The 26,886-nt window shown below is 48.9% G+C and overlaps 1 protein-coding gene across 1 annotated transcript in view; it reads right to left on the bottom strand.

Moving 5' to 3' along the window:
* Positions 1 to 26,886, bottom strand: part of stk31 (serine/threonine kinase 31) — a 228,886-nt gene that overhangs the window by 16,981 nt on the left and 185,019 nt on the right. Inside the window, 3 exon segments of the mRNA XM_072509268.1 lie at positions 2,392 to 2,517; positions 13,915 to 14,064; positions 24,263 to 24,349. Coding sequence (XP_072365369.1) covers positions 2,392 to 2,517; positions 13,915 to 14,064; positions 24,263 to 24,349 — 363 coding nt within the window.

The following is a 26,886-nucleotide window of genomic DNA, read 5'->3' as shown; positions in this document are numbered from 1 at the left end:
TGCATGTGAAGTTATCCACTTTAAACAGAGAAACAGAATGGCAGAGTATTATTTAAATGGTGACAAGATTGGGAAATGTTGACGTACAAAGGGACTTACTTGGGTGTCTGAGTACACTAGTCATTGAAAGTAAGCATGTAGGTACAGCAAGCAATTAGGAAGGTAAATGTATGTTGGCCTTTATTGTGAGTGGACAGGAGCAAAGGTGTCTTACTGCAGTTGCACAGGGCCTTGGTGAGACCACACCTGGAGTAGTGTGTGCAGTTTTGGTCACTTTATCCAAGAAAGGATATGCTTGTCTAGGCAAGAGTTCAGAAGGTTCACCAGACTGATTCCTGAGGTGGCAGGATCATTTACGAGGAGAGATTGGGTCAACTGGGTCGAGGTCACTAGAATTTACAAGACTGAGAGCATCCAATTGAAACGTATTGAATTCTAACAGGGCTGAACAGACTGGTTTCAGGGATGTTGTTCCTCTGGCTCGGGGGTCTGGAACAAAGGGTCACAGGTTCATAGAATTTACAGTGCCGAAGGAGGCCATTCAGCCCATCGAGTCTGCACCAGCTCTTGAAAAGAGCATCCTACTAAAGCCCACACCTCAACCCTATCCCCGTAACCCCATCTAACCTTTTTGGACACTAAGGACAGTTTAGCATTGCCAATCCACCTAACCTGCACATCTTCGGGCTGTGGGAGGAAACCCACGCAGACACGGGGAGATCGTGCAGACTCCGCACAGACAGTGACCAAAGCCAGGAATCGAACCTGCGACCCTGGAGTTGTGAAGCAACAGTGCTAACAACTGTGCTACCGTGCTGCTCAGGATACAGGGTAGGACATTTAGGACTGAGATGAGGAGAGATTTCTTCAGAGGGCTGTGAACCTGTGGAATTCTCTACTACAGAAGGCGGTGGAGACCAATATATTTAAGAAAGAAATAAGTAGATTGCTAGACTCTAAATGTGTCAAGGGATAAGGGAAGTGTGTTGGAGTATGGCATTGAGATAGAGGATCAGCCATGATCATGCTGATTGGCAGAGCAGACTCAAAAGTCCGAATGACCGACACCTGCTTCCATCTACACAAAGGATCTGGGCATCATTGGCGAGATCCGCATTTATTGCCCATCACTATTGCCCTGGAGAAGGTGGTGGTGAGCCACCTCCTTGACCTCCTACAGTCCATGAGGTGTAGGTACACACATAGTCCTGCTAGAGAGGGAGTTCCAGGATTTTTCCCAGTGGAGAAACAACTATATTTCCAAGTCAGGACGATGTGTGGCTTGGAAGGGAACCTCCAGGTGGTGGGGTTCCCAGGTCCTTCGAGATGGTAGTGGTCGTGGGTTTCTACGGAGCCTTGGTGAGATCCTTCAGTGCATCTTGCAGGTGGTACATACTGCTGCGATTGTGCATCAGTGGTGGAGGTGTATGTCTGTGGATGGGGGTGCCAATCATAGAATCCCGACAGTGCAGAGAAGAGGCCATTCGGCCCATAAAGTTTGCACCAACCCTCTGAAAGAGCACCCTACCCAAGACCAATCCTCTGCCCTAACCCCGTAACTCCACTTAACCTTTGAAAACTTTTATCATGGCCAATCCACCTAACCTGCACATCTTTGGACTGTGGGAGCACCTGGAGGAAACCCACACAGAAGGTGCAAACTCCACACAGTCACCCCAGTCACCCAAGGCCAGAATTGAACCCAGGTCCCTGGCACTGTGCGGCAGCAGTGCAAACCACTGTGGCACCGTATCAAGTGGGCTGCTTTGTCCTTGATGGTCTTGAGCGTGGAGTGTAGTTGGAACTGCACTCTTCCAGGCAAGTGGAGAGTATTCCATTACACTCCTGACCAATGCCTTGTAGGTGATGGACAGGCTTTGGGAAGTCAGAAGGCGAGTTACATGCCAAAACATTCCTAGCCACTTACTTGCTCTTGTAGCATAGTATTTATTTGATTAGTCTAGTTCAATTTCTGGTCAATGGTAAACCCCAGGATATTGACAGTCATTTATGTGACAAAGTTGGATGTGTGGCTCCCTACTCTTGTCAAAATCGTTAATACATCGAGGCCCCAACACAAATCCCTGTGGGTTACCAATAGTCACACCCTGTCAATAAAGAGATACTACCCTTTTTCCCTACTCTGTCTCTTGCCCCTCAGCCAGTTGTCCTATGTTGATTATCTGCCCTCATTTTCAGGAGTGTCAATTTTAGATGAACAATCTTTTATTAGTGCCGCTATCAAATGCTTTCAACAAGTCCACATAAATAATACATACATATTCCCATCCATTTCTTTACTCACCTCTTCATAGAAAAAAAAAAATCATGGTTATTCAAGCATGACCAACCTTTACAAATTCATAACATTTAATATAAATTAGAACATACCCACAAAAGCAGGCAGCCATAAGCAAAAACATCAGTTGCAGGCACAGCAGATTGGCCATGTTTTACCTCTGGGGCTACAAGGTGTAGTGTATCCGCCACCATCCAGCTAGCAATATTCCGTTGATCCTATCCACACACACACACAAAGATTGTGATTATACTTCTGGAATACATTACATTACATTCCTACACTTCAGAAGTAAGTAATTGGCTGTAAAGCATTTAGGGACATCCTGATTGAAAGGTACGGATTAAATGTTAGTCTCTCTTTTTGGAATAGGTACTTAATTCTTCACAGATTTATTTATTTGCTGTGCTATGTGAGGTTTCCAAACTACAACGACACAGTAGTTCCTTATTGCTGAAAGATGTATTGACCCATTTACAGTGGCAAATGGAGGTCACATTGCTCAGAAATTCGACTCTTTGCCATTACAAAGAACTAAAATTGTCCACTTCTGGAATTGGCTCCAGAAATACAAATTTCATCTGATGTATTTATTTTTATTCATTCATGGGATGAGAACATCACTGGCAAGGCCAGCGTTTGCATCGAGAAGATGTAGGGCGGGATTCTGTGATCCTGAGGCTAAGTGTTGACGCCGACAGAAACGCTGTTGAGAAATGAGTTTCTCGACAGCGCCAACACGGCCTCAGGATCAACAATTCTGGCCCCTACAGGGGCCAGCACGGCACTGGAGCGGTTCATGCTACTCCAGCTGCTGATCCCGGTGTCAAATGGGCACCGCGGGATCCGCGCATGCGCACTGGCGCCAACGCGCGCATGTGCACTGGCTTCCTTTAACGCGCCGGCCCCGATGCAACATGGCGCAGGACTGCAGAGGCTGGCGCGGAATAAAGGAGGCCCCCAACCAGAGAGGCTGGCCTGCCGATCGGTGGGCCCCACTCGAGGGCCAGGCCACATCGGAGGGCCAGGCCACATCGGAGGGCCAGGCCACATCGGAGGCCCGTCCCCCTCTTCCCCCACCCCCCCCCCCCATCCTCCTCCCTCCCCTCTCCTCCTCCCTCCCCTCTCCCTCCCCCCCTCTCCCTCTCCCCCTCCCTCCCCCCCTCCTCCTCCCTCCCCTCCTCCCTCTCCTCAAACGTGATTGAAATAATGTGACAAGAGAAGTGGTTGCTATGTGCAGGACATAGTCAAACTCCCACGGTGATATACAAGATCAAGCCTTTAGTTAAGCTTGGCTACAGGACAGAGATAATCAGACTAGGGTCTGCAAAGATCCTGGCCGGGATTCTCCAATCCTGCGGCCAAGTTCTGACGCCAGTGTGAAAAGCGGTGCCGACCACTCTGACGTCAACGGTCCTCAATTGTCACCCCCTTCCTAGGGGGCTAGGTTAGCGGCAGAGTGGTCCCTGCAGCTCCAGCCGGCATGGCATGGCCAGCGCAAGTTCGCGCATGCATGCTATGGTCGGCGTGAGTTCGCGCATGCGCGTGGGTTCCCATCTCCGCACCGGCCCCCGTGCAATATGGCAGAGCCCTACAGGGGCCCGGCACGGAGGACCATAGGCCCCCACGGAACCAGTCCGCCCGCTGTTCTTTCGGTCCCGATCGCAGGCCAGGCCACAGAGGTTGGATCCCGATCTCTTCCCCCCCCGCCCCCCCCCCCACCGCCAACCACCAGGATGGCCCCCGCACACAGAACTTCCAGGTCCCGCCATGTGGGGACTCATGCCGGTGGGACTCGGCCGAACTCGGCTGTCGAGGCCGGGGGGGGGGGGGGGGGGGGAGAGAAAGAGGCTTTCAACGGCCCCCGACCGGCGCGGCGGCGATCCCGCGGGCGCCCGAGAATCGGCGAGCCGGCGTCGGGGCATGAGAAGGATCCCGGCCCATATGTCCACAATTAAAGTTTTGTTTATATAATTGTTAATTTTCTACGCCCAAACAACCCAAATAACCTGGTCACGTGGTAATTATACCAACCTAACAGTGGTGGCACTGCAACGCTTCCAGATGTTGTGTGTGTAATTATGGAAAACGAACTTGCACTTCTATTCTAAATGCAGATGGAGGTGTCTATTACTGAAAACATTTTATGAATTAAAGATTACACAACCAGGCAAAGTTGTTGCGTGGCTCTGCTCATGCCATTTAAGAGAATTCCCTGGATTGTAATAAACAGGGATGTTCATGTCATTTAAGGGATGACATTAGAGTCACTGATTTACAGTAACTAAAGAAATCAATCTTCTTCAAAACTAAACTGCATGCTGGATTTCTATTGGTTCTTTGGGAACTGAACTTCAGAACTCCAAAAACCAAATCAGTAGCCTTTGTTCCCTTTTCAATTCTTTAACATAAGATGTCCCAATTGGAGGTATCCATCTGGTTTTTAGCAGGGAGGAGAAATGGGGAATAAAAGAATAAAGTGCTGGAAATACCCAGGTCTGGCAACATCTGTTGTCAGAGAAATAGAGTTAACGTTTCGAGTTGAACATGACTCTTCTTCCGAATTGAAACAAGGTAGAAATGTGATGAGTTTCATGCCATTAAAAGAGGGGAGGGGGCAGTAGATCAAAAGGGAAGATGTGGGATAGGGTAGAGGGCGGAAGAGACTGAATAACTAAGATGTCATGGAGCAAAAGTCAAAGGGAGTGGTAATGGTTGCAGTAAAGTAAAGCATTGGTCTGGAGCGAGGGTGAACTGCAGAATAATAAACAGCTGTGAGAAAGCAAAAACAAGAATAAGATCAGCACATTTTGCAAAAAAAAGGATGAAAATGGGTGACAAAGTTCATAGTCTGAAATGACTGAACTTCACGTTGACTCTGGAAAATGGAGGTGATGCTCCTTGAGCTTCACTGGAACATTGCTTCAGGCAGAGGACAGAAATGGGAGAGAGAGAGAGCAAAGTGGAGAAATAAAATGGCAAGCAACCCCTGTCATGCCTGAGGACTGAGTGGTGGTGCGCCCCAAAGCATTTGGTCTCCCCAGTGTAGGAGAGACTGCATGATGAGCAGCAAAAAGACAGTAAATTGAAAGATATACCAGTAAAGCGCTACTTCAATTGGAAAGAGTGTTTGGGACCTTGAACAGTGTGGTCTGTGGTTGTGTGGGAAGATTCTGTGGAGAGCGGATGAGGTGCTTGGGTGACTGGTGAGTGGACCAGGGTGTCATGGAGGGAACGCTCCTTTTGGAAGGCTAACAGTGGAGGGGAGGGGAAGAGGTGTTTGATCATGTCATCATGCTGGTTCCTTGATTGTGTTGGTTAATGTGGTAGAAAAGAAGAACAAAGGAAACTTTATTGTGGTTCTGGGAGGGAGGGGAAGGATTGGGGAAAGTGGGTTGGACATAGTTGAGAGCCCCGTCAGCCGCAGTTGGAGGAGGATGGGTTGTGGGTGGGTTCCTCAAGTTATGTTGGAAATACTTCTTAAAAATTTGTTCATGGGACAAGGGTCTGGAGTCACATGTAGACCAGACCAGGTAAGGATGGCAGATTTCCTTCTCTAAAGGACACGAGTGAACCAGATGGGTTTTTCCATCAATAGGCAATGGTTTCATGGCAATCATAAGACTTTTAATTCCAGATTTTTTTATTTAATTCAAATTTCACCATCTGCAGTGGTGGGATTCGAACCCAGGTCCCCAGAGCATTATCTTGGTAGTTTACTAGTCCAGTGACAATACCACTATTCCACCCCTCTCCAGCACAGACTCTTAGGAGGGGGAAACAGGGTGGTCGGGGAGGATCCGGTGTTGAGCTGAAGGGCACAGCCTCATTCTCGGAGAATCTGGAGACGATGAGGGCCTCCCTGGTCCTCCTCGCATGTTGGACCCTTGCCGCTGCCTGTCCGCCATTCTCCGGCTCCTCTCGGGCACGTCCTCCATCCGCTCCTGGACCTCATCCTCCACCTCAGACAAGGCTGCATTTCCCTCCACCTCCAAGCCCCGCTGTTGTGCCAGGTTGTGAAGGGCACAGCAGACCACCACAAGGTGGGACACACGCTTGGGGATGTACATCAGTGCACCGTCAGAGCGGTCAAGGCATTAGATCCATATCTGGAGCAGCCCGATGCACCGCTCAACGACAGCACGGGTGGCTGCATGGGCTTTATTGTATTGGGTCTCTGCTTCAGTCCCAGGCCTCCACACTGGGTTATCAGCCATGACCTCAGCTTTATCCCTTGTCCCCCTCAAGCCAGTCCATCATCCTGCAGCGGTCCTTGAAGACACCAGGCCCCAGGATGTAGCTGTCATGCATGCTTCCCGGGTAGCAGGCACACATGTGCATGATTCTGAGGGGGTGATCACACACGATCTGAACACTCGGGGAATGGAACCACTTCATACTGATAAAGAGCACACCCTGATGCCCGGGTGCTCACAGAGCGACACGCATGCCATTGATCATCCCCTGGACTTGGCGCATCCCAGCGATGGCTGCAAATCTTGCAGCCCAGACATCTTGGTAGGCCTGGTTGAAAGTGATTTGGTCGGATGCCCGGCATACAGAGCATCCGTCACCTCCCAGATGCACCTGTGGGCAGATGACTGTTATATGCCACACAGGACCCCGCTCGAGCCCTGAAATAACCCAGTGGCATAAATGTTTAGCGCCACAGTGACCTTCACCGAGACTGGGTGTCCTCCTCCTCCATGGGTTGCCGCGAGGACATGGCGCAGGTGCCACACTGTCTCCCTGCTGAGACGTGGTCTTCTGCAGCATATGCTGTCCGTAAGCACATGAAATGACCAATGAAGCCTGGCACGTCGCTGGCCTCCCCTTCTGGATCCGCCTCAGCCGGATGGGCGGCCTGGTCTTCAGGGTGTACGGTAGCCCCCTGCACATGGGGCGCTGCCTCCAGCACGAGTTGGCGTCTGCCCCGCTTGGCTGCCACAAGAAACGCATGTGTAGCCTCCGCGGGATCAAAACCAGTAAACATGGTTATATCTGGAAGAAATTAGCAAAGGAGACCAACAATCAATTAGGACTTCCAGTCCGGGACCCTCAAATCCCCCAAGCCTCCCCCACCCTTACGTTAACTGTCCATCTTTTCTCCATTCAGCGATTTAATTGTGCTGGATAATCTTGCTCTGCGCACACCCCCAGCCAGGAGCCCTAGACCTCTGCCAGTAACATTTTGGAGGCTGTGCTCAGCTGCCCTCCGCTCGAGAGGTGCCTCAGTGTGAAGCCCTGTTCTTTAGTGTTTGATTGTTGGCAGCTGCCCCTATAATGCTGGTGCTCCTAGAGTTCAGGCATCAAAGTTTGTTTGCCATGCCCTAATCATTCTCTTAGACATGGCACCTATGCCTTAGAGGAGGCACTCAAGGGTCCAAGTGCGTGAAGTGCTCTCACAACTAACAGTGAAGCTAGAGGTGAAGTGGGGCAGCATGGTGGTGCAGTGCAGCCTCACAGCGCCAAGGTGCCAGGTTTGATATCGGCTCTGGGTCACTGACTGTGTGGAGTTTGCACATTCTCCCCGTGTTTGCGTGGGTTTCACCCCCACAATCCAAAGATGTGCAGGATAGGTGGATTGGCCACGCTAAACTGCGCCTTAATTGGAAAAAATTAATTGGTGGAGGAGTGGACTAGGTTGTCTCGGAGGGAACGGTCTCTGTGGAATGCTGACAGAGGGCGTGAAGGGAAGATGTGTTTGGTGGTGGCATCACGCTGGAGTTGACGAAAATGTTTCTCCAGTTTGCGTTGAGCTTCACTGGAACATTGCAGCAGGCCAAGAAACACCGCCACCAAACACATCTTCCATTCACTCCCTCTGTCAGCATTACGCAGAAACCGTTCTCTCCGAGAAAATCTAGTCCACTTCTCCACCATACCCAGTACCTCTCCCATCACCCATGGCACCTTCCCATGCAATCGTAGAAGGTGTAACACCTGCCCCTTTACCTCTTCCAAGCTTAACATCCCAGGCCCAAAACACTCATTCCAGGTTAAGCAGCGTTTCACTTGCATCTCTTCCAATTTGGTCTACTGCATTCGCTGCTCCCAATGTGGTCTCCTCTATATCGGAGACCAAACGCAGACTGGGTGACCGCTTTGCTGAGCATCTTCGGTCTGTGCGCATTCAGGACCCTGACCTTCCCGTTGCTTGCCATTTTAACAAAAGACCCTGCGCCCATGCCCACGTGTCTGTTCTTGGCCTGCTGTAATGCTCTCGTGAAGCTCAACGCAAACTGGAGGAACAACATCTCATCTTCCGGTGAGGCACGCTACAGCCTTCCGGCCTGAACATCGAATTCAACAACTTCAGATGATCAGCTCTCCCCCACCTCGACCCATTTTTTCCCATCCCATTTCATTTTAACTGTCTTTTAGCATTTCTTTCTTTCTTAATATATATTTAATCCCCCCCCAACCCCCACAATCTTATCCACCGGTCCTTTACCTTTCTCCTCTTTGCTTCCCCCTTCCCCTCCCCCCACATCTACAGTTCATCCTCTGATGTTAGTTTCTCTGCTGTTTGACCTTTCACATCTTTTGTTCTCTCTGGGGACGACCATTAGCACCTTTCCCCTTGGTTTTTGTGGCCATTAGCACCCGGTTTCCCTGGGTTTATGTGGCTATGACTCATGTTTCATTCTCACTCCACAGTATAAATATTTCCCACTTTCCCGGTCTGTTAGCTTTGACAGAGTCATCGGACTCGAAACGTTAGCTCTTTTCTCTCCCTACAGATGCTGCCAGACCTGCTGAGATTTTCCAGCATTTTCTCTTCCGTTTCAGGTTCCAGCATCCGCAGTAATTTGCTTTTATCAAGATGACCTGGGAATTGAGTAGGGGCAACAAGGCAGTAACATGCCGTCATCCTCAATGTTCTCAGCAATGCACAATTCCCCAGGCTTTGTCACTGCTGGCCCCGAGATGTGGAGAATCATCTCATTCATAGGACTCAGCAAATGCTCGTGTCCCATGCAACTGTGTGTTACGCATGATGCGGAGTGCTAGAGACTGGTCCCCCCTTGTGTGTTGCATGTGCAGAATGAGGGGCTAGTGAAATGGTGGGACATCCCAATGAAATTAAAATTGAAGCCGCGACAGAACTCTCCTGTTAGCAAAGTAACAGTAATGAACAAAAATTATGCAAGTAGAAAGTGACAAATCTCCCACTCAGGGATTTAAAGTAGGTGAGAACATTGCAACATTCTCCCAATTCAGGAACCATTCCATTAGGTTGGAAAGTTGCACATGTCACTCCGCTATTTAAAAAAGGTGAGGGTGAAACCACAGAACTATAGATCAGTTAACTCAACATTTGTTGTTGGGAGATTGCTGGAGTTTTAAAACAAATTTATTCATGGGATGTGGGCGTTGCTGGCTGGGTCAGCATTTATTGCCCATCCCCGAGGGCAATTAAGTCAACCACATTGCTGTAGGTCTGGAGTCACATGTAGGCCAGACCAGGTAAGGATGGCCGGTTTCCTTCCCTAAAGGGCATTAGTGAATCAGATGGGTTTTTACACAATCGACAATGGTTTCATGGTCATCATTAGACTTTTAATTCCAGATGTGTATTGAACTCATGTGCTGGGATTCTAAACCCTATCCACAGAGCATTACTCTGGGTCTCCATATTACTAGTCCAGTGACAATACCACCACCATGCCACTGCTTCCCCTGTAGTTCAAGACCAAAGATTGAATATGATGGAAGATTTTCAGCTGATCAGAGGGCCAGCATGGATTTGCAAAGGGTAGGACATGCTGGACAAACCTGATTATTTTGCATGAGTACCTAGAGTGTTCCATCTCAACCTCTTCCTGAGGTGCCCAGCATCACAGATGCCAGTGTTCAGCCAGTCGTTCCATCAATATGATAAAGAAACAGCTCAGTGCACTGAAAACAGCAAAGGGGTCCTGACAATATCCTAGTGATAGTACTGAAGATTTATGCTCCTGAACAGTCTGCACCTCTAGACAAACTGACAACACAGCTACGACACTGGCATCTATCCAACAGTGGAAAACGGCACAGCTATGTCCTGAACACTAAAATTAGGACGCATCCAGCGATTATTGCCTCACAAGTCTACTCTCAAGCATCAAAATGATGGACGGTATTGTCAACAGTGCTATTAAGTCACAATTACAGACTTCCTGTTGTAGCCATCTGGGATGGCCACTTCCAGAATACAAAATGGACATTTGCAAAGAGTGTAGGAAAAAATGGACAATGTTGAGAAAGCAAGCAAGCACAGAGCCTGTCTGCATATTGGAGCCGCAGCTCCCAGACAAGACTGAAACTGTAGGCCCATTAGCAAATGGATGGCCCATCTCCGGAAACAAAGGGAGATACTTAAGTAACCGATCTGGCTCCAGACCTCGCGGCGCCAGTTCCCCAAACCGAAAGCAGAAAACAAAGCAGGCCAACGGCCACCTAGGACACGCCCAGCCATCAGGGCACCCATCCCTTTATTGGTCAGGATCAATGCGGATGATCAAGATGCGGTCCAATTAATTGGGGCCAAGTTCAAGGCCCGCCCAAAAGCGCACGAGGCCCCCTTCAGGTATAAGAAGGAGGCCCCAAGAGAGAATCGCTCTCTTGGACTTGGCTCTCACAGCGGAGAGACCCGTCCACCAGTTGCACCAGAAGCAAGTCCAAGGTCAACGTTTGCTGCCAGACGGACGACCTTAGCTGTTTCCCCTCTACCAATTCAACCCCAGCAGCCTCAGATCCGACCAACGGCCATTGTTCCTCTAACTGAGTGGGCGCCCAAAGCTAAGTATAGGCTTTAGCAGTAGTGATAGTTTAGTCTGTCATATTTCGTGCACGAGTAGATATTACTGTGTGTGTAAATAAATAGTATTGACTTTGAACTAACTGGTGTTATTGGCTCTTTTGATCAGTATTCGGGTTTGAACCTTGTGGCGGTATCGAAAGATACCTGGCGATTCTAGAGCAAACATAATTAGGATTAAGGGAAGGCGACCATATTGACCGCCATATTCAGACCCTACCAAAGAGAGCAACACTGTGCACAGATGCTCAGGTCAAGTTTCACAAGGGCAGCTCAACTCCCGACTTAATATATCCTTGATCCAAACAGAGAAAAGGAGCCAAATTCCAGAGTTGAGGCAGAGTGACTGTCCTAACATTAAGGCAGAGTGTGGCATGAAGGACTCTAGTAAAATTGAAGCAGTGAGAATTATGCGAAACACCTTAATTCTCTATTAACCAGAGTCATATCTAGCACAAAGGAGGATGGTTATGAATGTTGGGAAGCCAATGATTTCAGCCCCAACACATCACTGCCGGAGTTCCTCAGGGTGGGCCCAAGCTGCTTCACTGATAGTCTTCCCATTATCATAAAGCCAGAAGTGAGGTGTTCACTGATGATTGTACAGTACACAAGACATTCATCATTCCAGCCTGGGAATATATTGCTATTCCTCCGTCGGTGCTGGGCCAAAACCCAAGAATGCTTTAAACATCCAGCACCTGGACTACAGCAATTCAAGAAGCTGGCTCACCACCAACTTCTCAAGGGCAATTAGGGAAAGACAATAAATGATGATCTCACTAGCGATGCCCAAATTCTATGAACAAATAAAAATAAAAAAGTGACTAGTGGACAGCAAATATCTACGGATGTTATTTATATGGCTTTCTAGAGTTCTGCAAACCTGCCAAATAGTTGTGAATGGTGGTGGGTAGCTTAACTGGAGGAGGAGGCTCCACAAATATCCCCAATCTCAATGATAGAGGGAGCCCAGCACAGCAGTATAAAATATCAGGCTGAAACATTTGAGCTACTTTCAACCAGAAGTGCCGAGTGAAATATCCATCTCGGCTTTCACCCAAGATCCCCAGCAAGACAGGTGCCAGTTTTCAACCAATTCTATTCAGTCCAAGTGAGATCAAGAAACAGCTGAACAGCACTGGTTACTGCAAAGTCTATGGGCCCTGACAACATTCTGGTAATAGTACTGAATACTTGTACTCGACAACCAGCTAAGCTCTTAGCTATATTGTTCCAATACAGTTACAACATTGGCATCTACTCTGCAATGTGAAAATTGCCCAAATATGTCCTGTCCAAAAAAAGCAGGACAAATCCAACCCAGCCAATTCCCTTAAGAGGCGCGGCAAGAGTGACTGCCCTTGACATCCAGGCAATATTTAACCAAGTGTGGCATATAAATGCTGTAGCTACAAGAGCAGGTCAGAGGCTGGGAATTCTCCCAAGAGTAACTCACCCCCTGAGTCCCCAAAATCTGTCCACCATCGACAAGGCACAAATCTGGAGTGTGATGGAATACTCACCACTTGCCTGGTGAGTGCAGCTCCAACAATATTCAAGAAACTCAACACCATTCAAGACAAAGGTCACTCCATCCACCACCATCAACATTCATTCCCTCCACCACCAATGCACAGTAGCAAGCAGTGTACACCATCTACAAAATGCACTGCGGCACCTCATCAAGGCTCCTTTACCAGCACCTTCCCACAACCTCTAGCACCTTGAAGAACCAGGGCAGCAGATGCATGGGACCACTTTCACCTGCAAGTTCCCCTCCAAGCCACACACTACTGAATTGGATCTATATTGCTGTTTCTTCAGTCGCTAGGTCAAAATCGTGAAATCCTTCCTAACAGCACTGTGGGTGCACTTACACCAAATGAGTTGCAGTAGTTCAAAGCCGCAGCTCACCACCTCAAGGGTAATTAATTCGAGATGGGCAACAAATGCTGGCCAGGCCAGTTGTGCCCCCATCCTGCATTTTCTATGATGGAAGTTACATCAATTCTTGCCTTTCGTCTTTTCTTTTGTGCCTTTTCCTGAAATTGCTTTTAATTCATTCATGGTATGTGGGTGTCGCTGGTTGGGCCAAAATGTATTGCCCAAACCTGGCATTTCAGAGGGCTTTTAAGAGTCAAGTACATCCGTCAACCTGTGGATCTGGGGTAACATGCAAGTCAGACCAGGCAAGGATGGCAGATTTCCTTCCCTAAAAGGGCATTATTTGTGGACTAGATGGGTTTTTACAATAATCAACAATGGTTTCATGGTCATCATTAGATTTTTAATTCCAGATGTTTTATTGAACCCGGGTTCTCTGAGCAATCCCCTGGGTCTCTGGATTACTAGCCCAGTTATAATGGCACTACACCTCCACCTCCCCCTATCAAAATATCAAATACCAAACCATCCTTCCCTTATTTGACTTGAATTTTGTTGTGTCCAAGAATTTAAATGTTTTTCCTGTGGTGTTAATGCATTTTTATACTCATTATTTGTCACTTTGCAAAGGTAATTAGTAGATATAAATTTTAAGCTTCTTTCTAATTTCTCCACGTTATTTATTTTATCTCATCGTGATCAGATTTAGTTAAGTGATATGTCCAGCCTGACTGTACTAGCTCTGAAGAAGAGTTATATCAACACGGTTTCCTCTTTCAGGTGTGGATTAACCTGTAAATTTTGCACATTTTCTGTTCTTGTTTCATCACCTCGAATGATCACTCAAAGAAGATTAATACAGAAAAAAAGACATTGGGTTGCAATTCTCAAAATACGTAATTGCAGCAAATCTTTCACTACTTACAGCAGTCTTGGTAAAATCAAAGTCTCCAACAATTCCACGCTCACGGTTTACAGCAAACACATTGTGAGCATGAAGTGCACCGTGAACAATGTTTGAGTTGTGAAGCGTCTGCAGACCAACTGCCACACCTTGCATCACTTTAGTAATCTCCTTCAAACATAATTGCAGAGGAAATACAATTGAATACATTTTCATCAGACAACCAGAACTGTTCAGTGAAATTAGTAGAGTCATTTTCTGAATTTGTTGCTGGAAATGGTTGTACTTATTTAATTTTGTATCTGTATTTATTGGCAATCTGTCCAGCGTGTTCCAATGCATACTGCATACTACTGGAATGTCAGGTTCCTCGTACAAAGTTTGAAGTCAGAATCATAGAATTTACACTGCAGAAAGAGGCCATCCAGCCTATCAAGTCTGCACTGGCCCTTGGAAAGAGCACCCTACTAAAGTCCATGCCTCAACCCTATCCCTGTAATCCCACCTAACCTTTTCGGACACTAAGAGCAATTTAGCATGGCCAATCCATCTAACATGCACATCTTTGGACTGTGGGAGGAAACCGGAGCACCCGGAGGAAACCCACGCAGACACGGGGAGAATGTGTAGATTCCATACAGACAGTGACCCAAGCCAGGAATCAAACCTGGGACCCTGGAGCTGTGAAGCAACTGTGCTAGCCACTGTGCTACCATGCTGAAATCTGATCACACAAAAAATAAAACCAGAGCCATATTGTGTGATTACAACTATGACACCAGATTTCCAAATAAATCTTTCAAAAGCTGCATCAAGCAGCTCCGTATTCAAAATCAGTTTTAATACTAGTAACGGCTTCTAGCAAAGTTCATCAGCACGTCTGCTAAGATATAGGACCTGCTATTTCAAAAGTGTTGAGTCACCACTTTCATGATGCAACAACATTGTACACTTATCTATTTAATGCAATTCCTTAGCAAGAACATCAATTATAGCAGAATTCAGTGTGCAGAGTGACAGAAAATATGGTAGCAAAAACAAAATGAGAAAAAGCAAAAATTTGATGTAAACAAATCATTTTAGAATATGGTTTCAGGAGTGAATTAAAATACTCCAACAATGCTTGACAATTATGGCTGCCACTTATCACCATTACAAACATTGATCCTAACTGTTCCCTTTGTTTTTTTTGGTGATTTGAAATTTAAGGCCTCGCTCACTTACCAACTATTGCGAGTTGATGCAATTTCAGTTTAGATGAAGCGTAGGGCGGCAAGGTGGCACAGCGGTTAGCACTGCTGCCTCACAGCGCCAGGGACTTGGGTCCAAATCCTGCCTTGGGTGACTGTCTGTGTGGAGTTTGCATGTTCTCCCCGTATCTGGGTGGGTTGCCTCCGGGTGCTCCAGTTTCCTCCCACAATCCAAAGGTGTACAGGTGAGGTGGGGTAACGGGGATAGGGCGGAGAGTGGGCCTAGGTAGGGTGTTCTTTCAGAGGGTCAGTGCAGACTCAATGGACCAAATGGCCTCCTTCTACACTGTTCTATATTAAAAAAACAAAGTAGTGGTGGCAGGTACATTTCTCTTGAAAATACTGCAGAATCAGTTAGGTTTATAAATATTCTGCCAGATGCTGCAGTCATTGGTCCATACATTCCAAGACATGGGAGTTTAATTTCACAGCTGTTATCCAGGGATTTGACCTCATGGTCTAGTCCAAATCCATGAGGTTAGTGTGCAAACTTTTGTCCCAACACCCTAGGAATCTGAGAGCTTCTGTTCTATACCACGTATCGATACACAAGTTGATATATCTCGATGAGAAATAGTTCAAGTGCGATACAGCCTGAAATGCCAAATGACATGCATGAAGCCCACACATCCTACTGACAGAAGTGCACCAGCCACCACATTGGAAAAGGGGAACAATAGTTTCCTGAACCCATGCCTGAGGCTTTGCGTATGAAGTGTCATGGGAGTGTCCCTTTAAGAAATGTTTTTGTCTTATCACATGGCTTCAGTGAGTGGAGCTGGCTGTGGCTCAGAGTTTTACTTATGCTTTGAGTTTGAACTGGTTTGTGCAGCACAAGGTTGAAAAGGAAGGTTTTTTCCCCCATCTGCATTTTAAGAGCTGTTTCCAGACTGCTTGATAACTTGAAAATAAATAATTGTTTTCTGGAAGAAATTCAAATCTGTTTCGGAAAGGACACAAGAGCATCCAAACCAGGTCTTGAGTGCCGTGTGCTGGGCCACACCTTTGAAAAGGGGTTTCTGGGATCTTGTTATTAAATTGGAACAGCTTAAGGGGGGGAAATCATTAAGGGTTATACATAGAGTACTGTAGCTGTGTGGGGTATTTATGTTCATAGTTGATAAAAATGTTTAGTGTGTGTGTTTATAAAAATGTTAACTAAATTCGTAGAATATAGATATCTGTATTAGGCTATGCATATTGGATTGTTTGATTTTATTTTTGGAGAGTTATTATTTTTGATATGGCAGTTGCCATTTAGTTTATATATTATTTATTTATTTGTTAAAAACGGCCACTGTTATTTATACTGTTTTACTGTTGTAAAAAGGAAAACCTTTGTATTGTTTTGTTTGGCCAAAAAATTTGAATAAAATATATTTTAAAAAAATAAAAATTCATAGAATAAACTTTGGTTTTGATTAAAAGTGCTTAAGGCCTTTGTTGAATAACACGTGAAAGGCAGGACCTTGTGCTCATGATACCCAAAATTAATAAACAGTTGTAGGTCAGATAAACTCCATGATATACTTTGGAGTTTTCTAAACCCTGGCCCATATCAAATGCCCAGCATCTGCTTCAAATCCTTGCTGCAACAGCAACTTGACCAGAGGCAGCCAACACTCAAGAAAACCCTAAAGAGATTTAGACTTGACTTCCAGTTGCGGCTATGCCTAGGTAGGTCGCACGTTCGGCAGCTCCCGCCGGGAACGGACTTTTGGGCTCTCTAGAGGGGCCCCAACGGCAATTGTTCGACTGCTTCCAGTGTGGGAAGGTGACAGCAAGGTCCCCCCGACATTATATGGATTGGATCAGGAGTGGAGCGGAGAAAAAAGGGATCCTGGAGCAGCGAAAAGTGAGAGGGAGAAAAAACAAGATGACGGCGAGTGGAGACCAAGCAGCATGGGCGCAGTGGTCGCAGGAGCAGCAGGGGCTTCTTAAACGCTGCTTTGAGGAGCTGAAAACCGAAATGCTGGCGCCAATGAAGGCAGCGATTGAGAAGCTAGTGGAGACCCAGAAGGCCCAAGTGGCAGCGATCCGGGAGGTGCGGCAAAAAGCCTTGGAGAACGAGGATGAGATCTTGGGCCTGGCGGTGAAGGTGGAGGCGCACGAGGTGCTACACAAGAGGTGGGCGGAAAGATTTGAGGACCTGGAGAATAGGTCGAGGAGGAAGAATCTTCGGATTCTGGGTCTCCCCGAAGGAGTGGAGGGGCCCGAAGCTGGGGCATATGTGAGCCCAATGCTCAATTCGCTGATGGGTGCGGGAGACTTCACGAGGCCTCTGAAGCTAGATGGGGCTCACCGGGTCCTAGCAAGGAGACCCAAGGCCAACGAGCCGCCAAGGGCTGTAGTGGTGAGGTTTCACCGCTCTATGGACAGAGAATGTGTCCTGAGATGGGCCAAGAAAGAGCGGAGCAGCAGGTGGGAGAACACGGAGATCCGAATCTACCAGGACTGGAGTGTAGAGGTGGCTAAGAAGAGAGCTGGTTTCAATCGGGCTAAGGCGGTGCTCCATCGAAAGGGGGTGAAGTTCGGTATGCTGCAGCCAGCGCGATTGTGGGTCACGTTCCAGGATCGGCACCACTATTTCGAAATGCCTGATGACGCATGGAGCTTTATACGGACTGAAAAGTTGGACCCAAATTGAGGGTTTGTTGTGGGGGGGGATGTTTACTGTGTATATGGTGTTTATTACGTTTAGGGAATGTTCCTTTTGTTTGGGTGCTGGATGGGGATGGGTGAAGGGATTTGATGGTGAGACTGTGGGAGAGTGTGGGCGTCGGTGTTGGAGGGGCAGACCCCCACGAAGGAAGAGGGGAGTGGAGGCCCGGCGATGGGGAATTGGGGTAAGGTTGCAAAGGGAGCTGCGCAGAGGGGGTAGGGCCGGCTCAGGAAAGCGCGGGCTTTTTCCCGCGCTAGGGAAGGATGGCGGTGGGAGCCAAGGGGGGGGATGGGCGGTGCTGGAGAGGAGCACACACTGACTGCCAGTGGGGGGGGGGGGGGGGGGGGGGGAGAAGAGAAGATTCTCACACTGGGGTGGGGGGGGCAATGAAATGGCGGGAGAGGGCGGGGTCAGCTGATTTACGGGAGTGTTATGGGGGAGCAAAAGGGCTAGATGTTGATCTAGCGGGGGAGGGGGGGGGGTATAGGGTTGCTGCTGCATTAGCCAAAGGGGAGCTGGAAGTAGGAGAGGTGGTCGGGGCGGGGGTCCGCCGTCTGGGGGACTGGAGGGTGCGGGAGGCGCGGGCACTTGACTGGCCTAGAAAAGGAGATGGCTAGTCGGGGGGGGGGGGAGCAACCCCCCAATCCGGCTGATAACTTGAAATGTGAGGGGCCTGAACGGGCCGGTCAAGAGGGCCCGGGTGTTTGCGCACTTAAAGGGACTCAAGGCAGACGTGGTTATGCTCCAGGAGACACATCTGAAGGTGGCAGATCAGGTTAGGCTGAGAAAGGGATGGGTAGGACAGGTATTCCATTCAGGGCTGGATGCGAAGAACAGAGGGGTTGCAATACTGGTGGGGAAGCGGGTGTCGTTTGAGGCAATGAATATTGTAGTGGATAATGGAGGTTGATATGTGATGGTGAGCGGTAGGTTGCAGCAGGTGCGGGTGGTGGGGGATTTCAACACGGTGCTGGACCCAGCACTGGATCGCTCTAGGTCCAGGACGGGTAAGAGGCCACCTGCCTGCCAGTGCGGGGCGTGGTCTGAGATGGCAGTGGCCGAATACTCCGTTCCCTCCACTTTCGGGATTAGCGCCCTACTCAAAATCAAATAATCTATCCAGGAGTAGGCTCTATGGACGTGGGAAAAGAATGAAAATTCCCTGGCCAGGGGCCTGACAAACCTCCATAGAGGCACCCGAGGAGGGACTACTCAGGGAGTGGCGGAACCTCCAGACGGAGTTCGACTTGTTGACCACAGGGAAAGCAGAGGCACAGTGGAGGAAAGCGCAGGGGGCGACGTATGAGTATGGGGAGAAGGCGAGTCGGATGCTGGCACACCAGCTTCGTAAGAGGGAGGCAGCGAGGGAGATAGGTGGAGTTAAGGATAGCGGGGGGGAATACGGTGCGGAGTGCGGTGAGAATAAATGAGGTATTTAGGGACCTCTATGGGGATCTGTAAAGATCTGAGCCCCCAGCGGGGGAAGAGGGGATGCGACGATTTTTGGATCAGCTGAGGTTCCCGAGGGTGGAGGAGCAGGAGGTGGCTGGTTTAGGGGCACCAATTGGGCTGGAGGAGCTGGTTAAAGGATTGGGGAGCATGCAGGTGGGGAAGGCCCCAGGGCCAGATGGGTTCCCGGTCGAGTTTTACAGGAAATACGTGGACCTGCTAGGCCCGTTGCTAGTGAGGACTTTCAATAAGACAAGGGAGGGGGGGACCTTGCCCCCGACAATGTCCGGGGCGCTGATCTCTCTGATCCTGAAGCGGGACAAGGACCCACTGCAATGTGGGTCGTATAGACCGATCTCGCTCCTCAATGTGGATGCTAAGTTGCTGGCAAAAGTGCTGGCTACGAGAATTGAGGACTGTGTCCTGGGGGTGATTCATGAGGACCAGATGGGATTTGTAAAGGGCAGGCAGCTAAACACCAATTTGCGGAGGCTCCTCAACGTGATTATGATGCCATCGGTGGAGGGAGAAGCGGAGGTAGTGGCAGCTATGGACGCGGAGAAGGCCTTCGATCGGGTGGAGTGGGAGTATCTTTGGGAAGTGCTGCGGAGGTTTGGGTTCGGGGAGGAGTTCATCAGCTGGGTCAGGTTGCTATATAGAGCCCCGGTGGCGAGTGTGGCTACGAATCGGCGGAGGTCGGAGTACTTTCGGCTGTACCGAGGGACGAGGCAGGGGTGTCCCCTGTCCCCCTTGTTGTTTGCATTGGCAATTGAGCCTCTGGCCATGGCACTAAGGGAGTCCAGGAAATGGAGGGGACTGGTCCGAGGGGGAGAGGAACATCGGGTGACGCTGTATGCGGACGACCTGTTGCTGTATGTGGCAGATCCAGTGGAGGGGATGGCGGAGGTCATGCGGATCCTAAGGGAGCTCTTTGTGGTGCATCCAGGGGATCAGGGAAAGGGGATAGATGACCTGCCGTTGAAGAGGGCGGAAAGGAGTTTTCGGTACTTAGGGATCCAGGTGGCTGGGAGTTGGGGGGCCCTGCACAAGCTCAATTTGACGTGGTCACGGCCAGGTGGTAGATATTCCGGCCAGGTGGTCGATGTTTCAGTAGAGGAGCATTTCGGTAACAGTGACCACAATTCATTAAGTTTTAAAGTACTGGTGGACAAGGATAAGAGTGGTCCTAGGATGAATGTGCTAAATTGGGGGAAGGCTAGTTATAACAATATTAGGCGGGAACTGAAGAACATAGATTGGGGGCGGATGTTTGAGGGCAAATCAACATCTGACATGTGGGAGGCTTTCAAGTGGCAGTTGAAAGGAATTCAGGACCGGCATGTTCCTGTGAGGAAGGAGGATAAATACGGCAATTTTCGGGAACCTTGGATGACGAGAGATATTGTAGGCCTCGTCAAAAAGAAAAAGGAGGCATTTGTCAGGACTAAAAGGCTGGGAACAGACGAAGCCTGCGTGGAATATAAGGAAAGTAGGAAGGAACTTAAGGAGGGCTAGAAGGGGTCACGAAAAGTCATTGGCAAATAGGGTTAAGGAAAATCCCAAGGCTTTTTACACGTACATAAAAAGCAAGAGGGTAGCCAGGGAAAGGGTTGGCCCACTGATAGGCAAGGGAATCTATGTGTGGAGCAAGAGGAAATGGGCGAGGTACTAAATGAATACTTTGCATCAGTATTCAAAGAGAAGAAATTGGTAGATGTTGAGTCTGGAGAAGGGTGTGTAGATAGCCTGGGTCACATTGAGATCCAAAAAGATGAGGTGTTGGGTGTCTTGAAAAATATTAAGGTAGATAAGTCCCCAGGGCCTGATGGGATCTACCCCAGAATACTGAAGGAGGCTGGAGAGGAAATTGCTGAGGCCTTGACAGAAATCTTTGGATCCTCGCTGTCTTCAGGGGATGTCCCGGAGGACTGGAGAATAGCCAATGTTGTTCCTCTGTTTAAGAAGGGTAGCAAGGATAATCCCGGGAACTACAGGCCGGTGAGCCTCACTTCAGTGGTAGGGAAATTACTGGAGAGAATTCTTCGAGACAGGATCTACTCCCATTTGGAAGCAAATGGACGTATTAGTGAGAGGCAGCACGGTTTTGTGAAGGGGCGGTCGTGTCTCACTAACTTGATAGAGTTTTTCGAGGAGGTCACTAAGATGATTGATGCAGGTAGGGCAGTGGATGTTGTCTATATGGACTTCAGTAAGGCCTTTGACAAGGTCCCTCATGGTAGACTAGTACAAAAAGTGAAGTCACACGGGATCAGGGGTGAGCTGGCAAGGTGGATACAGAACTGGCTAGGCCATAGAAGGCAGAGAGTAGCAATGGAAGGATGCTTTTCTCATTGGAGGGCTGTGACCAGTGGTGTTCCACAGGGATCAGTGCTGGGACCGTTGCTCTTTGTAGTATATATAAATGATTTGGAGGAAAATGTAACTGGTCTGATTAGTACGTTTGCAGACGACACAAAGGTTGGTGGAATTGCGGATAGCGATGAGGACTGTCGGAGGATACAGCAGGATTTAGATTGTTTGGAGACTTGGGCGGAGAGATGGCAGATGGAGTTTAATCCGGACAAATGTGAGGTAATGCATTTTGGAAGGTCTAATGCAGGTAGGGAATCTACAGTGAATGGTAGAACCCTCAAGAGTATTGAAAGTCAAAGAGATCTAGGAGTACAGGTCCACAGGTCATTGAAAGGGGCAACACAGGTGGAGAAGGTAGTCAAGAAGGCATACAGCATGCTTGCCTTCATTGGCCGGGGCATTGAGTATAAGAATTGGCAAGTCATGTTGCAGCTGTATAGAACCTTAGTTAGGCCACACTTGGAGTATAGTGTTCAATTCTGGTCGCCACACTACCAGAAGGATGTGGAGGCTTTAGAGAGAGTGCAGAAGAGATTTACCAGAATGTTGCCTGGTATGGAGGGCATTAGCTATGAGGAGCGGTTGAATAAACTCGGTTTGTTCTCACTGGAACGAAGGAGGTTGAGGGGAGACCTGATAGAGGTATACAAAATTATGAGGGGCATAGACAGAGTGGATATTCAGAGGCTTTTCCCCAGGGTAGAGGGGTCAATTACTAGGGGGCATAGGTTTAAGGTGAGAGGGGCAAGGTTTAGAGTAGATGTACGAGGCAAGTTTTTTTACGCAGAGGGTAGTGGGTGCCTGGAACTCGCTACCGGAGGAGGTGGTGGAAGCAGGGACGATAGTGACATTTAAGGGGCATCTTGACAAATACATGAATAGGATGGGAATAGAGGGATACGGACCCAGGAAGTGTAGAAGATTGTAGTTTAGTCAGGCAGCATGGTCGGCACGGGCTTGGAGGGCCGAAGGGCCTGTTCCTGTGCTGTACATTTCTTTGTTCTTTGTTCAGATTGAGGAGGATTTCAAAAGATGGGATGTGCTGCCACTCTCGCTAGCGGGAAGGGTGCAGTCGATTAAAATGATGGTCCTCCCGAGGTTTCTCTTTGTGTTCCAGTGCCTTCCCATAATGATTCCAAGGCCTTTTTCAAACGGGTAGGTAGGAGCATCATGGGTTTTGTGTGGGCAAATAAGACCCCGAGGGTAAAGAGGGTGTTTCTGGAGCGTAGTAGGGACAGGGAGGGCTGGCTCTGCCGAATTTGTGCGGCTATTATTGGGCTGCCAATGTGGCAATGATCGTAAGTGGGGAATGGAGGAAGGGGGGGGGTGGCGTGGAAGAGGTTGGAGAAGGCGCCCTGTGTGGGCACGTGCCTGAGGGCGCTGGCGACAGCACCGCTGCCGCTCTCGCCGACAAGGTACACCACGAGTCTGGTGGTGGCGGCGACGTTGAAGATCTGGGGGCAGTGGAGACGACACAGGGGCGAGGTGGGAGCCTCGGTTTGGTCCCCGATTCGGGAGAACCATCGGTTCGTCCCGGGAAGGATGGATAGGGGGTTTCGGAGCTGGCATCGGGCAGGGATTAGAAGAATGGGGGACCTGTTTATAGATGGGACGTTTGCGAGCCTAGGGGCACTGGAGGAGAAGTTTGGGTTACCCCCGGAAAATGCTTTCAGGTATATGCAAGTGAGGGCGTTTGTGAGGCGGAAGGTGAGGGAATTCCCGCTGCTCCCGGCACAGGGGACTCAGGACAGGGTGAGTTCGGATGTATGGGTTGGAGAAGGCAGGGTCTCGGCGATATACCAGGAGCTGAAAGAAGAGGAGGCCTCGGTAGAGGAGTTAAAGGGCTAGTGGGAGGAGGAGCTTGGGGAGGAGATAGATGAGGGTCTGTGGGCTGATGCCCTGAGTAGGGTTAATTATTCCTCCTCTTGCGCCAGGCTCAGCCTAATACAATTCAAGGTTACTCACAGAGCGCATATGACAGGGGCGAGGTTGAGTAGGTTCTTTGGGGTGGAGGATAGATGTGGGAGGTGCTCGGGAAGCCCGGCGAATCACATCCACATGTTCTGGTCGTGCCCGGCACTGGATGGGTTTTGGAGGGGTTTCGCGAGGACTATGTCCAAGGTGGTGAAAGTCCAGGTCAAGCCGAGTTGGGGGTTGGCACTATTTGGATGCAAACCTTAATTTTCACGATGCCCGATTCTCCATCCGATCACAATTCATGTTTCCGGCGTTGCGAAGCGCAGAATTCAGCCGTTATTTTTCTATGTGCCTTTCGTAAATAGATATCACAAGATACTCATCTCGACAACTTCAACTTCACTATCCAAAGGAGGGCAGCAAACCAAAATGATTTCCCTGTGCTTGTTAATTGAACTGAGTTTGAAATTCCAGTTCAGCAATAACATAAAAGATTGCAATGATATCATTAAAGACCTGTGCACAGTTTCTGGCTTCCACTATGAGAATCAAATAGAAATCTCACAATGCAGTGACATAATGAAAAGAGGTTTTGGAATTAAGATTTGATTGCATCCATTTTCAGCTCATTGGCTATGGAATTACTCAATGAAGTATTTTAAATAAAATTATTAACTCATTTACTTTACTCTAGATATCAAGATTAAACAAAACTCACAACTGAGATTAGAGGGTTGGTGGCCTGCACAGTTTCCAAACACCATCCTGGATAAAATGGTACCATAACATACGTCACTGGTTCAGACTATAGAAAAAATATGAAATAGGAGCACAATTTCAGTCAATAAAAATGATCTTTATTCAGATGTAACATTTTTATTTCTACAGGTTTACTATTACTGACTGTACTGTAAGAATTATACTATGCTATATATCAACATAAAATATTCAAAAAGTCCATTTGTATATGAAAAGGCAGACTAACATTTTGCATAGCTCTCTTTGTGGAGAAAAGTTCTGAATTTTAGTAGTGTCCCACTGAAATATTAGCTTCAACATTAATAGACTGCTGTCCAGTATTTTAAGAATACACTTCTGATTTATAGAAATTACCATTGACAAGGGTTTGATCATGGTGGATTTTCATCTCTTTTCCACTTTGGCCGTTGACACGGACAAAACACTTTCTTCCTCAAATTCCTTCCCTCCATTGTTCAATTGGAACTGTCTTGAATTGTTTCCATACTTATCCATGAAAGCATCACCAGAATATCTCCAAAAATATTTTGCCTTTCTGTCCCCCCCCCCCCACCCCCCCCAAGGATAAATCCTTTGTGCCCTCCTCTTTCTAATGCAGATCAGTGACATTATCTAAAGGTGTGGGGGCATACTCCACATGTATGGTCATAGGACATAGTTCTTGATGCACGATCAATTACACAAAGACGAGTGTTGAATGCAACTGAGGCTTTATTACACTAAGATGTGTGGCCTCCGACAGCAGCTGGTGAAATGGCTGCTGTATGGGGAGCACACATTTATACTCCGCCTATTGGGCAGAGCCAGCAGGCAGTTAACTACCCCCGTACCTGTAGTACAGGGCCTTACCGCAAATCACCTAATATATACATCAGTGGTGACTACCACACCCCCTGTTAAAATTGAGTCCGGCGGGAGTGGTGAACTATATACAAGTACATGTTTTAACTGCAGAGAAAAATGGAGTACCGATCAAGTTACAGGTTCAGTCGGTCCGGAGCCTTGATCTGCTGTTGGGAGCGCCACAGTGGTGGTGGCGATTCCGGTGTCGGTCTGGTCCTCAGTGACTCGAGGAGCGTGCCAAAATCCTCGTCATCCTCGGGCGTGGACAGGGGGAGGACGGATTGTCCTGGGGCGGGGGCTGCGGTGGGGTGTGCGTGTGGAACCAGCTGGTGCCAGGTCCCTGAGGGAGACAGTATCTTGGCGGCCGTCGGGGTACTCTACGTAGGCGTACTGCAGGTGGGCGTGGAGTAGCTGTACACTTTCAACCAACAGGTCCGCCTTATGGAGTCGTACATGCTTACGGAGGAGTACGGGTCCTGGAGCTGCGAGCCAAGTCGGGAGCGAAACCCCAGAGGTGGACTTCCTGGGGAAGGCAGAGACGTTCATGGGGTGTGTCATTAGTCGCAGTGCATAGGAGCGACCGAATGGAGTGCAGTACGTCGCTGAGGACCTCCTGCCAGCGGGAGGCCGGGGGATTTCTGGACCGTAGGGCCAGCTGGACGGCCCTCCAGACCGTCCCATTCTCCCTCTCCACCTGCCCGTTTCCCCAGGGGTTATAGCTGGTCATCCTGTTCGAGGCGATACCCTTGTTGAGCAGGAACTGACGCAGCTCATCGCTCATGAATGAGGATCCCCTGTCGTTGTGGACGTAGGCGGGGAAGCCAAACAGAGCGAAGATGGTGTTGAGGGCTTTGATGACGGTGGCAGACGTCATATCAGGGCATGGAATGGCGAAGGGGAATCTGGAATATTCATCGACCACACTGAGGAAGTACGTCTTACGGTCGGTGGAGGGGAGGGGCCCTTTGAAGTCCATGCTGAGGCGTTCAAAGGAGCGGGGGGCCTTCACCAGGCACGCACGGTCTGGCTGGTAGAAGTGCGGTTTGCACTCCGCACAGACCTGGCAGTCTCTGGTGATTGCCCGGACTTCCTTCACGGAGTAGGGCAGATTGCAGGCCTTGGTGAAGTGGTACAAAAAAGTGACTCCCGGGTGACAAAGGTTGTCGTGCAGAGTCCGGAGTCGGTCCACCTGTGCGCTGGCACATGTACCTCGGGATAGGGCATCGGGGGGCTCGTTGAGCTTACCGGGGTGATACAAAATCTCGTAGTTGTAGGTGGAGAGCTCGATCCTCCACCGCAAGATTTTATCGTTTTTGATCTTGCCCCGCTGTGTGTTGTTAAACATGAAAGCTACCGACCGTTGGTCAGTGAGGAGAGTGAATCTCCTGCCGGCCAGGTAATGCCTCCAATGCCGCACAGCTTCAACGATGGCTTGGGCCTCTTTTTCGAAGGAGTGCCGAATTTCGGAGGTATGAAGAGTTCGTGAAAAGAATGCCACGTGCCTGCCTGCCTGGTTGAGAGTGGCGGCCAGAGCAACGTCTGATGCATCGCTCTCGACTTGGAAGGGGAGCATCTCGTCGGCTGCTTGCATCGCGGCCTTGGCGATGTCGGTCTTAATATGGTTGAAGGCCTGGTGAGCCTCGGCCGTTAGGGGAAAAAGAGTGGATTGGATGAGTGGGCGGGCCTTGTCCGCATAATTTGGGACCCACTGGGCGTAGTAAGAAAAGAACCCCAGGCAAC

The sequence above is a fragment of the Scyliorhinus torazame genome, chromosome 6 (genome assembly GCF_047496885.1).
Source record: "Scyliorhinus torazame isolate Kashiwa2021f chromosome 6, sScyTor2.1, whole genome shotgun sequence".
In the NCBI taxonomy this organism is placed as follows: domain Eukaryota; kingdom Metazoa; phylum Chordata; class Chondrichthyes; order Carcharhiniformes; family Scyliorhinidae; genus Scyliorhinus; species Scyliorhinus torazame.
The sequence above is the reverse complement of the archived record's forward strand: the minus strand, read 5'-3'. Positions and strand labels throughout refer to the sequence as shown.